General features: G+C 44.7%; 1 protein-coding gene across 4 annotated transcripts in view; it reads left to right on the top strand.

Moving 5' to 3' along the window:
• FARP1 (FERM, ARH/RhoGEF and pleckstrin domain protein 1) overlaps positions 1-16,657 on the top strand; it is a 293,546-nt gene that overhangs the window by 216,538 nt on the left and 60,351 nt on the right. For all 4 annotated transcript variants that reach the window (XM_082434609.1, XM_082434610.1, XM_082434611.1 and 1 more), the window contains 8 exons: positions 1,452-1,549; positions 6,438-6,552; positions 7,401-7,548; positions 10,217-10,312; positions 11,736-11,899; positions 12,609-12,677; positions 14,947-15,022; positions 16,144-16,393. In XM_082434609.1, the coding sequence (XP_082290735.1) occupies positions 1,452-1,549; positions 6,438-6,552; positions 7,401-7,548; positions 10,217-10,312; positions 11,736-11,899; positions 12,609-12,677; positions 14,947-15,022; positions 16,144-16,393 (1,016 nt within the window). The remainder of the gene's footprint in view (positions 1-1,451; positions 1,550-6,437; positions 6,553-7,400; positions 7,549-10,216; positions 10,313-11,735; positions 11,900-12,608; positions 12,678-14,946; positions 15,023-16,143; positions 16,394-16,657) is intronic.

Genomic DNA, 16,657 nt, shown 5'->3' with positions numbered 1-16,657 from the left:
CTGAGATTGATCACTGAGTTAAGGGTGGTGACGTTCTGACCTTTCCATTGTGAAGGAAAGTCATATGACTTTGTATGCAAATGTCCAAACTCCTAAGTGGTTTTTATACCGATTAACAATCCTTGCCAAGTCAATAATTTCTTTAGAGGTGTAGGATGAGGGTTTTATAATTATGTTATTTTTTGCTGTGTTGTCAGTGTTCTTCTGTAAAGTAGAACTTTGCCTCATCTACTTAGATTGTGTGTATATCCTGAAATACCCTTCCTACTGGGGAGGCAGATTACATGCCCAAGTTTCTGCCTTGGGTTACCAGTTTCTAAAAAAGAATTTCTTGAATAGATTCCTCAAATGGTGATACATTCTATTTTTTCTGCTTTCTATTTTTATGACTATTATAGTGGACTCATAAAGTTTTATTAGTTCCATGTGTTTCAGTTCACTTTAATCATTCTTTATTGCTACTCAAGTTGTCACAACTTTGGCCAGTGGACGCCCCTTCAAGGTTTTTTTTTCCCCCCTTTTAATATAACCCATTTATATTTGCAAGCTGCCTTGCTCTCTGGCATAACTAGATCTTCCAGGCTTGCTTTGTACCTTCCTCTGCCCCACACCTGGAACCTACCATTTCTGCAAGGTCCTACCTCTGTATCCTTCTCTGTATTGGGTAATTGTGTGAGAGCCAGAATCTGGTTGCTAAGGGTTGCTGCCGAAGTGACGCTCCTTCTAGACAGTGGGCAAAACTAGCAAATATCTTTCTAAAAATCTATGCGTTCATATTGATATTCTCAAATCAATTTTAACGTCGCCCTGTTTTTACTTAATTTCTTTGATTTGTACTTTTTTTTCTTCCACCAAAAATGTTACTTGCTTTATTCTACTTCATAAAGAAACGAATTTTTAAATAACTTAAATTGATTTTTAAAGATCTGGCAACTGAGGCTTATGGAAGAAGCTGAGTGACTTATTACACCACAAAAAAAGACACTCTTGTGTTTCCAATTCCATTGGCAAGGCTTTTCCTAACCATGATAGCCTACTGTTATTGTCTGAGCCATAAAGCCATTTTTTTAGTATATTTGACTGATCTGTGAAAAAATTTTAAATGTGTGCTCTACCCTTAGGGTGGTAAGTTATAGTCTTAATTACTTATGGCTGTATCTCTCCATATAAAATGAAATGCATTACTCATTGTGTGGACAGATTGCAGCATATGTCTCCGGGTGCTTTTAGGGAGGTGTGAATATTTACATTGCAGCCAGTAGCACCAGGAATTCATCCCTCCTGTACAGACTTTCTTGTTCTTCGGTTTATATACCTTTCTTTAGATCCTCACTGTGTGGGCAAGTTGCCAGTGAGCAAAGTGAGCCTGACTTTGTTGCCAAACCTCCCCACCCTCTTTGCTCGACACTCATCTCTATGTATATGACGCCCGTCTTTCTTTGTATTCGCAGGTACCTATTTGCTCTGCAGGTGAAGCAGGACCTGGCTCAAGGCAGGCTGACGTGTAGTGACACCAGCGCTGCCCTCTTGATCTCACACATTGTGCAATGTAAGTTCTGTTGGTTTCCTTCAGAAAGCATGTGGGAAATAACACAGTGATCTGCTTGGTGGGGAGAAAAATGACATCCACTGAAAGCAATAATGTCTTTGTCTTACATTGCTATTAGCATGAAACCCAAGGGGTGGAAAACAGTACTCCTAACTTCGTTTATATATACTCCCCCACCAAACGCTGACCCTGGAATTCTGTGTTCTGGTGCTTGTCTACTCTTTCTAAGGACTACGCATTTGTTGAAAACTCAGTTGCCTCAAAGGAGAAGCTTGGATACACGGTGGCAAAGTAGACTAAACTTGTTCTGTCCTGTTCTTGGATTTAATATTCGTCATTGAATATGGCACATTAGCCTTCAGACATAAAACTGTCAAAGATTTCCCTTCTTGTATTCTGCTCGAGAGTTCAGTAAACCAAGACACATGAAGCTGGACGGAACCCAAGTGATGCTTGAAGCTAGATATTTTAACTTTCTTCCTCTAGACAAAGGATAAGTTAGATTGTGCTCATTCTAAGGCTTCCTGACTACTCACCTGGGCATTTTTTTTGTCTTGGTCAAGGCAGAAGTTACTTGAAATGGAATATACACATTATGTTTCAGGAAGGAAATTATGTACATAGACCAGGGTCAACATATAAAAGCACTAGTATAAAAAAAATTGTGCTAGCATATCATTCCAAAATTTCCATTGTATACATAGTAGTCCCATATAATCAGCCCCATCCTGTCGAGATAACTGCCCAGTTAACAAGCTTTCCACAGGTTTGTAGGAAGGGTCACTCCCAGCAGTGAGCGAATTACCTTAGTCCGAAATGATGAGGTGTTTCTAGAGACCATGCTTATCTTATTTTTTGTGCGTGGCCATTATTGACTATCCGCCAGACTTAGTAGATAGATGTTTTCTTATTAATTTGAAAAAATGATGTGAGAAAGAAAAGACAGCCCAAAAAAAAAAAAAGTAGATAAACTTTTTAAACTTTACTATGTTCCAGCTCTGTGTATATTATCTCATTTAATTCTTATAACAATCCTGTGGGCTCAGTACTATTATCCCCGTTTTAAAATGAGGAAGCTTTGGCACAGAAAGTTACATAATGTTTTTGCCTTTCCCGTTTTTGGTCTTCTCTCTACTTACAGTGACAGTGGACAGAGGAGGGCTTTGAATCAGGCAGACCTCGTTTCTGTTAGTTGATTGTTCACCCTGGCAGGTTACTAAGCCCCCACCCTCTCTTTCCTTTGGAACAGGGGGATAATAGAATCTGTTGCATAACAGATGAAAGTGAAATGATAGCATCAATATGCAGCATATGTTAGGTGTTCAATAAATATACCCTCCTTTCTTTATCCTCACTCACCTAGGGCCCTCCCTTTCCAAACAATGGGCAATTTTGACATAAAGCTTCCTTACTGGAATAGCAACTTCAGCAAAGGTCTCTGACCCTGGGCCTTTGGTGAGAGAAGAGAAATTTAGTCAGCTATTCCTGATGCCATTTAGTCTTGTAGCCCCTTCCTCCTAAGGCCCTTCCTTTTTAAAGGAAGAGTGAATCTTCCTTTTTAAAGAAGGAGTGAATCTTGCTTGCACACATGGGAAGTGGAGGGTCACGGGAATCCAGAAAACCATGTGCTTGGCCTGGTGGACCCCTCACCCCCCAGACACCAACAAGGGGCTCAAAATCCCCTGAGAATCTTGAGTTCTCCAAAGGAAATGAAATAGGCGGGTTCAGAAGTATTTGTGCTATTTCTATACTCTGTGATACGCAGTTGCGTGACACACTGTTTCTATAATCTTACACTTACAAAGCCCCATTTCTGTATTTTTTAAGCATCCTGTACATTCTGTCATGGAAGGAGAAATTTCACAGAGTCCTCTGTGAATAGTGTGTTCATTTAAATTATTGGTAGTTATTGACGTCATCAGTAAGGTAGGAGGAGGGGTCAACTCATCTCCCTTCTGCAGAAGCGATATTACTGCCGATGGAAAATTCTCTCTAGTGAGCTACATTTTCATCTCCTCTGTATCTATACACGCAATCTGATTTTTAAAAAAGTTTTCCTCCCTTTCATTTGAATTCATGGAGGCATCTGTCACATAGTCTGTACGGTTTTCATTGGTTCCTCTGTTACTGGCCTTAGGTACCCCCTGTATATATTTCAGACTTCTAATACTCTCTAGTTGATTATGAACAGACCAAGTGGGACAAGCTGATGAAGAGAAGAATCAAACACTATTTGGGCCTGATGTTAACAGAGGAGGCATGGCGGGGCTAGATTTCTGCAGGTTGTGTGTGCGTCCACTCTGAGGATTGTACCTGGCAGAACAGGATTCGGGGGTGGTGGCGGTCTTATTTTTTTTGCCGAGAGTAGACTGCTAAGGAATTTAGTATATACATCAGCTAATATGACACCTTTAATTAAAAAATAGTCATATCTTGCACACCTACAGTTCTCAGACTCTCCAGACATAAGGAGGTGCCTATTTCCATGTTTCCAAGAAGAGAGCATGTGGGAGAAAGTGGATTTCACAGTCGTGTTGCCCTTGCGTTTTAGGAGTTGAAAAGCAAGTGACTCCGAGGAAAAGACAGTTTAGGCGTATTGACCCTGATGCCAAAGGAAAAACTGGAATTCTTAGCTCGTTTATATTGAATTGTGGAAAAGGCTCTGTTATAAAATCCATAGATGTTAAGAAACCCAAACTTAAAACTCGTAAGAAATTTAGGATTTAGGTGAGTCCCCTCTCCCTCCCGCCGTACGCAGTCCGTCTTCGTTATTTGCAGATTTCATGTTTGCACATTCACCTGCTCTCTAAAATGTATTTGTAAGCCCGGAATCAGCACTGTGGGCGCTTTCACGGTCACTCGCAGACATGCGCAAGAGGGTAAAAAATTTGAGTCGCCCCTCCCTCACCTCCCCAGTGGAGGTCGGAGGAGGTGGTGCTCTGCCTTCTGGTGTCCGCTCTCATACTGGAAACAAGTATCCTTTTTGTGATCTCTCTGGAGCCACGCTTTTTGCATTTCTGTGCTTTTTGTTGATTTCCCTGTTTTAAATGGCCCCCAAGCATCGCTGCTGAAGTGCTGTGTAGTGTTCCTAAGTGCAGGAAGGTTTCGATGCGCCTCACAGAGAAAGTAAACACAGGTGTAGATAAGCTTCGTTCAGACGTGCGTTACAGTGTTGCTGGCCGTGGGTCCCGTGTTAATGAATCAACAAGGTACATAAGTAGGATGTCTTTCAACAGAAACACACAGAAAACAAGGTTAGTTGGTGAAAATGTTTCAAGAGTCTCGCAGGAACCTAACCCTGTATTTCCCCTGGGAATGATGGTTTAGTCTTCACTAATTCGACGTGCGTGGGGACTTGATGCAAGAGCACTACCGCGAATAATGAGATGAACTGTGCTTTCTTTTTTTAAAAAATTTATTTATTTTTGGCTGTGTTGGGTCTTTGTTTCTGTGCGAGGGCTTTCTCCAGTTGCAGCGAGCGGGGGCCACTCTTCATCGCGGTGCGCGGGCCTCTCACTATCATGGCCTCTCTTGTTGCGGAGCACAGGCTCCAGACGCGCAGGCTCAGTAGTTGTGGCTCACGGGCCTAGTTGCTCCGTGGCATGTGGGATCTTCCCAGACCAGGGCTCGAACCCGTGTCCCCTGCACTGGCAGGCAGATTCTCAACCACTGCGCCACCAGGGAAGCCCAACTGTGCTTTCTTAAGACCGGATAGGAGGAAGTGCAGAAAAGACAGTGTCACCATCGCCATGGCAAACCAGTGAGGATGGCAGTGTGGCCACTCCTGCACAGTCTCCTGTGATGGAGGGTGGCAGCTTTACTTAGGGAAGGTGAAATTTGTTCACAAAGTGCAACTAGGAAATAATGTTATTGATTTGCCATGGCAGCGAGAAGCTAGTGGGTGACTGATTCTTCCAGTGGCCCAGCTGGTGCCAAGCAAATATTCTCAGGGGCTGTGATTTATAGCAACATATAGGCCACATCCTGCATGATTACTGGAGTGCATTGCCCAAAGTGTGACAAGCTGCTTCACATGACAAAGTGAAAATTAGGCTTCATGGCAACGGTTTACTTACTTTTATTGTAAACAGTTGGACTCTGGTCATTTTATTAAGCTTGTTACACAGACTATATGATAAAGGCATGCTGTTCCATCTGTATTAAATTGCTGTAAACTGAGCTGGAGCTAGTGTTAAGGTACAATTATTAATTTAAAGCTCTGTCCTTTAGTTTTCCAGATTAGAGCAATTTGGGGACTTGAGAAGATTATGCATCCCCTTCCTTGTAGACTAAAAATTTGTAAGAATTTGCAATCTGATCTGTCATTTCTGACAACACAACTACACAAAATTTGACACTTGAATTTGTTTACCAAATTAGATTATGTACCTTTACCCCTGGTTACAATCGTCTTTTCTCTACATGATAAAACATTTGGGATTTGCACTAATAATTGCTATACGTGTGCCTCCAAAGTTGATTTTGTCAAGCCCTGAAACTTTGGGGCTAATTTAGAAGTCAGAAGGTCTTAATCCACATATCTAGAATGTACTGCCTGAAGTAGAAGTGAACCCCTAGTTGGGTGAGGAGGAAAGAAACAAACCAGGAACATGGATGGCTAAAGATGGATGATTCTGAAGTTTTCTTTCCAACTGGTAGAGATGAGAAAAAGCGGAAACTGTCATCTTACGTTGGCACGGTTGTTAAATATGCCCTCACAGCCACAGCTTCTCACATCTAGCCCTTATGATACCTACCAGCTGGGATTGCCTTGTGTTGTCTGCTAGTTTTTCCGGCTTGCTAGTTGGGGAACCGTCCACTGGGAGTATAACAAATTGTGAAGTATTAATCATATGTGGCTGGTTTTTCTTTCTCTCTTTCTTTGTAGCTGAGATTGGGGATTTTGATGAAGCATCGGACAGAGAGCATTTAGCAAAAAATAAGTACATACCTCAGCAAGATGCATTAGAAGACAAAATTGTGGAATTCCACCATAACCACATGTAAGTCTCCTTTGTTGCTTCCTACTTGCTTTGAGCTCCTTCTCTCTGTCCTTCGACATACGTGGACACACACACACACAAACACACACCCGTGACTTATTGGGAAGAAATATACAAAGGGTGAGGGAGGAGAGCACAGAGGCTCAGTGAGTGTTGTTACTTATCCTGGACTGTTGGTAACACAGGTTACCCACTCAAGACCAGACCTCTGGGCTCCTTGCTTGGTTTCCTGTGAGACCAGAGTAACACTGGAATTTAGGACACCCCATGCTTTGGAGTAAAAGGAAGAGTATAAGACCAAGTACCAGGAAATCAGGAAGGGGACATGATAACTAGGGACAGTATAAGAATATTGTGAAAATGGAGAACCTTTGTGCCATGTCCATTTTGGTTTTCTGTTTTGATCAATAAAATATTTTCAAAGCATTCTCTGTGCCTTTTGTTTTTGTTGTATTTCAAGGAAGGCACTTGAGTCTCGGTGATAGTTGCCTTGACAGAGTGTTGAACTTTGCAAGTTTAGGGCTATTGTAAGTGACTAGAAACTTGTTTCAACATGATCGTGTTTTGCTTTTATATGACCTTAAAGGAAACTCTCTGAGATTCCAAAAAACTGGCCGAGTTTGAGATAGACTTTTGGGGTTTTGTGTTACACAAGCAATAGAGCTTTTGTTCCAGTTGCTCAGCTTCGGGTTATAATGAATGGGAGGCTGGGTGTCATCCGATCGGGTAGCCCCATTGTTGGTGATGAAATGCCTTTTTATTTCCCAAGAGAAGATGCTTAATCTTGAATTCATAGACACGGAGAATTCAAATCTCCTGGCCTTTCTCTTGAATTTTTGTTTTGTCAGTGGACAAACACCAGCAGAATCGGATTTCCAGCTCCTGGAGATCGCCCGCAGGCTGGAGATGTACGGCATCCGATTGCACCCAGCTAAGGACCGGGAAGGCACTAAGATCAACCTGGCCGTGGCCAACACGGGGATTCTAGTGTTTCAGGTAAGAGCGTTTGGAACCAGCTCAGTTCCCTTGGTGTTGCAGAGATAAGAGTTGGCCCTTCAACTCTGATTCCATGTTGGGTGGTCCAGGCTAAGACCTCTGATAGTTATTTTTAGGTGAACAGGGAAAAACAAACCTCATCTCAGGGTTTTCTGTTTCTGTCCAGACCCTCAAACTTGCAGATTTGATTTCCTTTGCCTTGCTCTGGTTGGGGAATCCATGACTGCAGATTTGTTTGCATTTATTGACTTTGTAGGATCATAGAAATCCCTGTCTCTCTGTTGACCTAACTTTGAACATAGTATAATGGAATCAAGATTTCAGATCCCCAATATAAACACCTTTTTCACACTTGCCCATGATACTCATCTGATTTTTTTTAACCTAATTTGGGTTCTTTTTTTTTTTTTTTTTTACCTGATTTGGGTTTTACCTAAGTTAGCTTGTTTGTGGTTTCACATTTACCTAACTTAGAAGATACAGCAGTTTTATAAATTCACAGAAGCTATGTCCATGTCCTGCTGTAATTTTGCAGCTACACACATACTGCTCTTGGACCCTCACCTGTGTTTTACATAAGGACATAGCGCTCTGCACTCTGAAATGTGTGCACCCTTGATCACACTGCTGCTGTACTGCTATTGATTAATGCATCTCTTTTTCTTGACAATTTCATTGAAGTATTACTGACATGCAATTAAATGCACACATGTAAAGCATGCTGTTCTTAAATAAGTATAAGTTCTTAAATATGTGTATCCTGTGAAACCATCAGTGAAATCAAGACAGTAAACATATTCATCACCCCAAAGGTTCCTCAAGACTTTTTTCTTTTTTCTTTTTTTATATTGAAGTCGTTGGTTCACAATATTATATTAGTTTCAGGTACATGACATAGTGATTGAATAGTTTATAGGTTATACTCCATTTAAAGTTGTTATAAAATATTGCCTAGTAATAAACTATAATGGAAAAGAATTTTTAAAAGACTATAGATGTTTACATATATATATAAATATATATAACAGAATCATTTTGCTGTACACCTGAAACTTACCCAATATTGTAAATCGACTATACTTCAATTAAAAAAAAAGAAAATGATTCCTAATTTAAAAAAAATATATATATATATATATATTGCCTAGATTCCCTGTGCTGTACAATATATCCCTCAAGGCTTTCTCTTTTAAACAAAAGTGGATAATCTGTGCATTGGTTGCTTTGGTTTCAAAGGGGTATGAAGAAAGCATCTGCTTGTCTCATGAAGTAGGGTCAGATTTCACCCAGTTTTGAAGGTGTAGATACGTGCATGACCTAAAACTCTTTTTTTTGAGCTTTGCCAGTTTGGGTTACATTTCCCCCTTCGTATTTTACCAAAGTAACCCCAGTGATTCTTTGCTCCTGTATCAGATGTTTATGAGGGACACTAATTACCAAAGGTTCGTGTCCCAGGAGAAGTTGAAGTTGGGTTTCCTGTGGGACACGAGGAGGTGATGTTTTGTGCGCAGCGTGGTATTTGAGGAGGTGACGTTTTGTGCGCAGCGTGGTGTTTGAGGAGGTGACTGCTCCTGATACTCAGTGACCTGCAGACATAAGCTAGGCGTCCCTGATGAGAAAAACAGCAGTGTAACAATGTGGTAGTCGGTCCTCCCATTCCGCCTCAGAGTTAAAACCCTTAAACATTTCTAAAGATCATAGTCGGGGGAAGAAGTGCCTCACAGTTGCATTAATTTGCTTGGATTGTGTTCGAGACACTTGAAATGTTGAGAATTGCTCCGTAATGCCATCATATACAAGGACTGTACCCTGGAATTAATCTTCTTGCCTGAGCCTAATTGCTTCATTCTAACCAATTTAAACAAGTGGTTCTGGTGGTCAAATGGGCTTGAGGAATTCTAATTTCAGTTGAGAGGACGGGACAGATAGGAGCTGGTATCTGGCGACTCTCCACTGCGTCTCCCCCAGTCCCACCTGGTGATCAAAGATGAGGATGTGTGCGTCCCTCCCGGAGACTGTTCTCTGGCCTCAGAGACACACGGAGGGTGGGGTCTCCCCTCCCCGGCCCTACTTGTGCTGTTGGAAGCAGAGCAGTGTGGACAGAGCGGGTGATCGCTAAGCGCTGTGTTGCTTCTGTGGCTATAACAACAGCTGCTGGTTAAGGCACATGCCCGGGAATCTCATTCTGCTGCAGTAACCATGTGATTTCGGACAAATTAAAATCTAGCCATGCTGCAGTTTCCACAGGTGTAGAATGAAGATAATAAATCCAGCTCCCTGGGTTTCGTGTAAGGCGTCCCAGGATAAGGGCTGTAGAGGACTTGGGACAGTGCCTGGCCCTCGGCCCGTGATGGTCGCCAGTAATTGTGGTGGTTGTCATGGTATTTATTTTTATTTATCTTTCTCTGTATCAGCCCCTTGGCCAGCCTCTTCTCCCCCTGGAGGCAGACTTAATTTGAAGGCCAGATCATATAATTGGTGAGAAACAGTGATCCAGGAAGGGAATGGGGATCATCCCACAGTCGCAGAGCCCGGGAATTCTCCAGCAAGAGGCATTCTTAGGGGCGGTAGAACGTCAGCCCTGCTTTCAGCTCCCCGTGAGCAGAGCGGACCAGCTCCCGTGTTGTCATTCGTTTCCCGGCTCACTGGCCGATACCTTTCTTCTCAGGGTTTTACGAAGATCAATGCCTTCAACTGGGCAAAGGTGCGGAAGCTGAGCTTCAAGAGGAAGCGCTTTCTCATCAAGCTCCGCCCAGATGTGAACGTAAGTGCCTCTCGGGAAAGAGGGGGAGACCAATGAGCCGCCTCGGGGTGGGGCGGGTCCCGCCAGGGCGCAGGCGGAACCCATGGCCGGCAGCTCTCCAGGTGTCTGCCAGTCTGTACGGTGTATCCAGATGCTCGGTCCCTCCACAGCTGTCATCAGCAGTAGACAGAGGACACAGATGTGTGCCCAGGGAGGGGTCACTTCCCTGTGCACCTACGGGCCGCCCCCTCCTGTGCAGTCGCCGTGTCTCCAGCCTCGGCCACCTGGACACCCCGTTCAGCATTCCGCCGTGCTCCGGGTCTGTCCCTCCCCACCCAGGGGCGGTCCTGCTGTTGTCCCCAACGCCTGACAGCGCACTCTCACGAGCTGACCCGGCCCCTCCCCAACACACTTCCCGAAGACCCTCCCTCTAAAGATGTCGCTCACGTGGTGCCGGGTCAGAGAAGGAAGAAAGCATTTTCTCCATCCACCATAAATAGGGATGGGTGGGTGACAGAGTGCTGATGTCCCCAACCAGAGCTGGAGTGCTTTTTCCCATGGGGGAAAAAAAAGATTATAAATGGCAGTCTAGGTGTATAGTAATTTGGTTACATTATGGATGAAATAGGTTTTTATGGCCTGATTTGGGAAGCAGGCACCCACTGGAAGTTGTTTTCTATGAGAAGACGTGTTTTGAGTCCAAAAGACTGTGTACTGCAGCACGACTTGTCTGTAAGTTGAGACTGCACTACCGAGAACTGTGAGATTCTCCCAGAACGGCTGGAACCGCTGAGAATGTTAAGGGCTGTGGTAACATGGTCACTTAAATTGAGAGTATTCAGTCTGGAAGTAGAAAATTACCATATCCCCTTTCCCAAATCAAAGGACATGAATTTTTCAGCCTTGAGTGATAGATACTTCAGTGCTCCAGAAAAAATGTTCATTTCCTGTATGGTCCCTGGGGCCACCTGGAGGCTGGAGCCATATGCTTTTTGATGGAGAAAAGGCTTAAGCACAGTATTCAAAGTTGGCATGAACCATGGGGGAGAAAACAGAAAGAAGAAATGTGTTTCAGTTATTTTAAGGAGGCAGAAAAGGCATTTCAGTACTTGGATATTTTTTAAAGAAGGAAATGTAAGCCAAGTAAACAGAATTTGTTTATGATTTCTGTCAAAGGAAATGTTATCACTTCTGCTGAGTATCCCCATTTTCTGTTTGTTCCTCTAAGGAATTCAGTGGGGCAGAAAACGGTTGAACGATGATGACTCTATTTCGTCATGAGGGACAAATGTATTTTACTAAATATGTGGATTTATGGTCATGCTATAATAAAATACACAATTGAAATTTTATTGGACAGATTTGTTTTCTGCCCCCTTTCCCATATTTTAACTGAATGTCTATGGGTAATGGAAGAAACCAAAGTGTTATTTTCTCTTTCTAGAGCTCATACCAGGATACCTTGGAATTCCTAATGGCCAGTCGGGATTTTTGCAAATCCTTCTGGAAAATCTGTGTTGAACATCATGCCTTTTTTAGACTTTTTGAAGAGCCCAAACCAAAGCCAAAGCCTGTTCTCTTTAGCCGAGGGTCATCGTTTCGGTTCAGGTAAGGATTCTGCTTCACATCTCTCCGTTTGCCACGTGGTCCTTTTCCCCAAAACTTTCCTCGGGAAGGTTGGCTTCCAAGAGCTTTGGCTGATGGCATGTTTTCTGGGTCATTGCAGAAGGCTCCTGGCAGCCCCTTGCTGTGTTCGGTTTGAACGTTAGGTAGCCACAAGGCAGTCTACCCAGCCACAGACGACTCCTAGTGGAACTCTTCTAATTCAGAAAGGATTTCCTTTCTCTGTAGAAGCAAAAGCACCTTGTTAACACTTGCTGTAGCTTCACCGAATGCTATGTAGACCTGCCCATCGCTGGTTCAATTTCTCACTCATTCTTTCAACCAGTCTTTGACTGTCTACTGCATGTCAGATTCTGCTCTAGGTGTTGGGGGTATACAGTGAACAGAACTATCCCTGCCTTCGTGAAGTATACAGGCTCTTGGGATGGTTGCTTAATAATCAAACACAGAATTGTTAAGTTGTTGAGTTCATTGAACTTTTTCTGTCGTGTATAAGGGAAATATCAAGAGACAGAATGGACGCAAAAGCGCAGTTTCTCTTGGGACTGCTTTCATCCCAGGCTAGCCGAGAGAACTCCCGCGTCTCCCACCCAGCTGTGGGAAGAGGGAGGCAAGGATGGTGGAGGGCTGTGCTGAGTGTGAAATGAGAACGTCTTGCTGTCTTCTCCGCCCCCTCTCGTGGTCTTCATTTTAGTGGCCGGACTCAGAAGCAGGTTCTCGACTATGTTAAAGAAGGAGGACATAAGAAGGTGCAGTTTGAAAGGTAAGAGAAACGTCAGTGCCACTTGCGATTTGAGAGGAGTCGTTCTCTGCGGCTAAGCATCGCTCCCCCCAGGCCCCGTGAGCTAGAGAATCGCTTCCGCCCAGTCAGTCTCGGCCGGTTCAGTGTTAGGAACAGCTGAGGCCCGGGGGACACTTAACTCCAGGGTGAGAGGAAGCCAGCAGAGGGCAGGGATGCAAGAGGAACAGGAGCTGGCAGAGGGCGTAAAGCGCTGTAAAAACCTACTCACCAGTGAGTCCTTAAATATTTGGGGATTTGAATTGGAAGTATTTCTATAAACTTTTTTTTTTAATTGGAAAAATTGCAAACCCTTTTCTTTAGTTTTTTTTTTTTAATTAATTTTTATTGGAGTGTAGTTGATTTACAATGTTGTGTTAGTTTTAGGTGTACAGCAAAGTGAATCAGTTATGCATATATCCACTCTTTTTTAGATTCTATTCCCATATAGGTCATTGTAGAGTTCTATAAACTTTTTAATTGAGTTACGTTTGATTGAAGAGAAACAGGATTTATTTTTGTTGTTAGCAAATGCTGATAGAGCTCTTATTGTATGCCAGGCACTGTTCCAAGCCCTTTAGACATAGGAACTCATGGAGTCTTCATACCTGCTCTGTGAGGTCCGTGCTATTTTATTTCCTTTTTAAAGATGGAGACGTGGCAGCTCAAAGATGCTGAGTAACTCGCCCAGGTCTCAGAGCTGGTAAGTGGGCCCTGGTCATCCAACTCCAGAGCTCACTGCCCTTCATCACTGCTCTGCCCAGAGGGACTAAAAGAAAAGGGTAAAGGGGGGAAGGGATGGTGCGCCAATGACTGTTTAGTTGCAAGTGTTTGTTTTAATGGTTTTCTTTTTTCAGTTTAACACATTTAAAAATTAACAATAAAGCACAGAGAATACAGCAAACACCCATGTTCCTAGTACTTAGAATTAACTAGTAACGTTTCAACATTGGTTTCTGGGATTTTATTTCTTCTTCTCTTATTTGCAGCTATTGTGGTTACAGATGTAGTGAAAACCCCCTTTAACCAACAGCCTTCATTATTTCCCTCCTTCCCTCCCCAGAGGCAACAACTACCTAATTCATGTTACTTCTATTAGAAATATTCATGCACCCAAAAAGAACAGGCAGAATTGCTCTGGGGGTGTCCTTTTTCATTTATGTAATCAGTATTACATTGTATATAATCATGCGTCTTGCTTTTTAAACCTACCCTGATTTTGAGATCTATCTTAAGCATTTTATGGTATTGTGAAAGTATTACCTTTTAGGTGTCTGATTCCCTGTTGATAAACATTCAGGTTGTTTGGTGTTTTGTTTTGCTTTTGCTGAAACAAATGTGCTGCCGCCTTGACCATCCTTGTATATTTCTCCTGATGGAGATCTGGGGTCGTTTTTCCCTCCCTGTATATAGAAGTGTAGTGCTCAGAAGGTTATTTGTATGCTTATCTAGATGTAGCAAAGCCCATCATTTTCTCGGACGAGCCACGGTTAATCTTCGGAGGGTCGTATAAGAAGTGGGCTGCCTCTCCCTGACTCAGAATGTGGCTGCTCCAGAGCCTTGGTGTGTTAATTTGGAGTATTTTAAAGAAAAGCTGGATGGACGTTGGAATTTAATCTCTATATTTATGCAGTTTCGTGTGTTTGAGTACCTGAAAAGTTCCTCATGCTTGTCCCCTGGGAAGTTGGGGACCGACACACTAAGGGAAGGAAAAGATTAAAGGGAAGGTGTTGGTGGCATTAAAAACCGGTTTCTTCTACTGTGGAGTCTATAAATTCATCCCTGGGGCAGGGCCTTTTCTCTGAACTGAGCGCTGTGAAGGAGTAGCTCATTAGCGGCAGAGGCCTCTGCTATAGAACTGATCTAGAAGATCATTACCCAAAGCACGCAAATTGATTTCATGTTGCTAGGCCAGGGCTTGCAGTTCAGAGCGTACTCGGGCCCAGCCCACTTCTCCCTCCCAGTGACATTTCCCGTAACTAGAGAGTTAGCGTTCAGTGGCGGCGCTCCCAACCAGCTGGACCCCTGCAGTGGGAGCTGGGAATGCTGAGAACTTTTTCAAGGCTGAAGCAACCCCCGGATCCTACAAGTGATACAGAAAGGGTGACTGGGTCTGTCTCCAGGGAGCATTTATCCAAACTACTTTGGGTGCCTTCACTACTGAGGGAATGCCTAATGCCGTTATTTTTCATGTAAAACCAATAAGAAAAAACCAATTCTCCTAACTTTAGTTCTCTTGTGTGATTTCTCCCAGGAAACACAGCAAGATTCATTCCATCGGAAGCCTTGCTACGCAGCCTACAGAGCCGAACTCAGAAGTGCCAAAACAAGTCAGTGATGGTGATAGTCGCTATTGTAGCTCTGTTTTCCGCCAAACGTCCTCTGCTGAGGACTGGGTTTCCTAGTCTGCTTTGGTGTTCTTCATCCTTCCACTTCGGGGTGTTTTCTAGAGGAGAGGCTAGCCGTGTGCCCTGGCTCTGACCAGACACCGGCTCTGTGCTTTTCGCCCTGGCCTGTATCCTTGCCCCTCCTCCCTCCCATGCCCTCGCCCTGGGGAAGTTTGCTCTATTGGCCTGAACTCAGCTTAGGGCTGGAGCCATCCAGAGCCAGAGTTGAGCCCACCCTCCAGCTAAACGGCTGCGCTCGCTCGTGTGAAGAGATCGGGACCTAGCTCGCGGGTGACAGGTGTAGCTCCCCTTCGCTGCCAAGGTCAGAACCTTGCACTGGCGCAGGACCGGGCGGTGCGTTCCCAGGGCTCATGTTACAGAGCAGCGACCACGGTTGGCAACAAGACACATCATCACTCTTGCTCTGAGGGTGGCCAGAGCTCGTTTTCCCTGGAGTTGGTCTCTGGGTGAGCTTTCAGGGTTTTCTCTACAAGAGAATAAGAACTTTGTTGAGAAAGAACACGAAGGCAGTTTCACCGTGTGAATCCAGAGAGTCTGTAAGCTGCCCATCCTGCCCTTAGGCATCGAAACAAAGACGTTTTTGTCATTTGTCTGAAATCTGTGTCAACTTGCCCTTGGAGGTCCACAATGCCTCTCCTCCTCCCCCTGCCCCCACCCCCCTCAGGAAGTCAGTCCCCTGTGGGCCGGAAGGACCGTCTTGTTCCATAGAAACTTTGGACGCCCGCGAGGAGACTGCCGGTCCTGGAAAGCAGAGGCACTGCCTCACCTGTGCTGCCGGGGACCCTGCACTGTCGGCTTCCACACCCTGAAAGAACGTTCTGGATCCTGACCAGACAGCCTCGGGAATGCCCGATTCCTGACGGGGTGCTTTGTTCTAAGACCGGGGAGGGCAGGCTTTCTTTGGCAATCCTCGGCCACTCGATGCTTCAGGAGATGCCATTAAGTGGGACTCCACGTCTCCGTCTCTTTCAGCTGTGGCATAACCTCTCCCTTTTCTCTTCATCTCCCTCCCCCTTTTCTTGCACACCCCCCGCCCCACCCAGGCTCAGCAGAGTGCCAGCCTTACCTTTGGAGAAGGTGCTGCATCCCCGGGCGGCCAGAGCTGCCAGCCGGGAAGGGACCCGACCGCTTCGGCCGAGGAGCGCGGGCCACAGCGCAACCCCACTCCGCAGAGGAGCCCGGCGGGGAGCACGAAGGCAGACGGGGCCGGCAGGGCGGAGACGGAGGAAGAGGAGGAGGTCGTTACGGACAGGACCCAGCAGAGTAGACCTCGGCCCCCGCAGCCAAGCACAGGTCCAGCATCCAGGGCTGCCCAAGGCAGCAGTGCTTCCATTCCTTTCATTGACTGCAGTGATGTAGACAGTGAATACGACCTCCTCAGGGAACACGCGTCCCGGTCACGGTCCCAAACAAATGACAACTATGAGGGTGATTTGACCAGTGGTGTTTATCTGCTGTCCAGGGATGAGAGGCAAATAGAGGCTAGGCGCAGGGCTTCCCCTTACTCTGTGAAGTCCTCCCGGCCTCCTTCCAAAGAATTCCATGACGATGATTCAG

This window comes from Balaenoptera physalus (assembly GCF_965194825.1).
Source record: "Balaenoptera physalus genome assembly, chromosome: 18".
In the NCBI taxonomy this organism is placed as follows: domain Eukaryota; kingdom Metazoa; phylum Chordata; class Mammalia; order Artiodactyla; family Balaenopteridae; genus Balaenoptera; species Balaenoptera physalus.
This window is presented reverse-complemented; position numbering and strand designations above follow the sequence as displayed.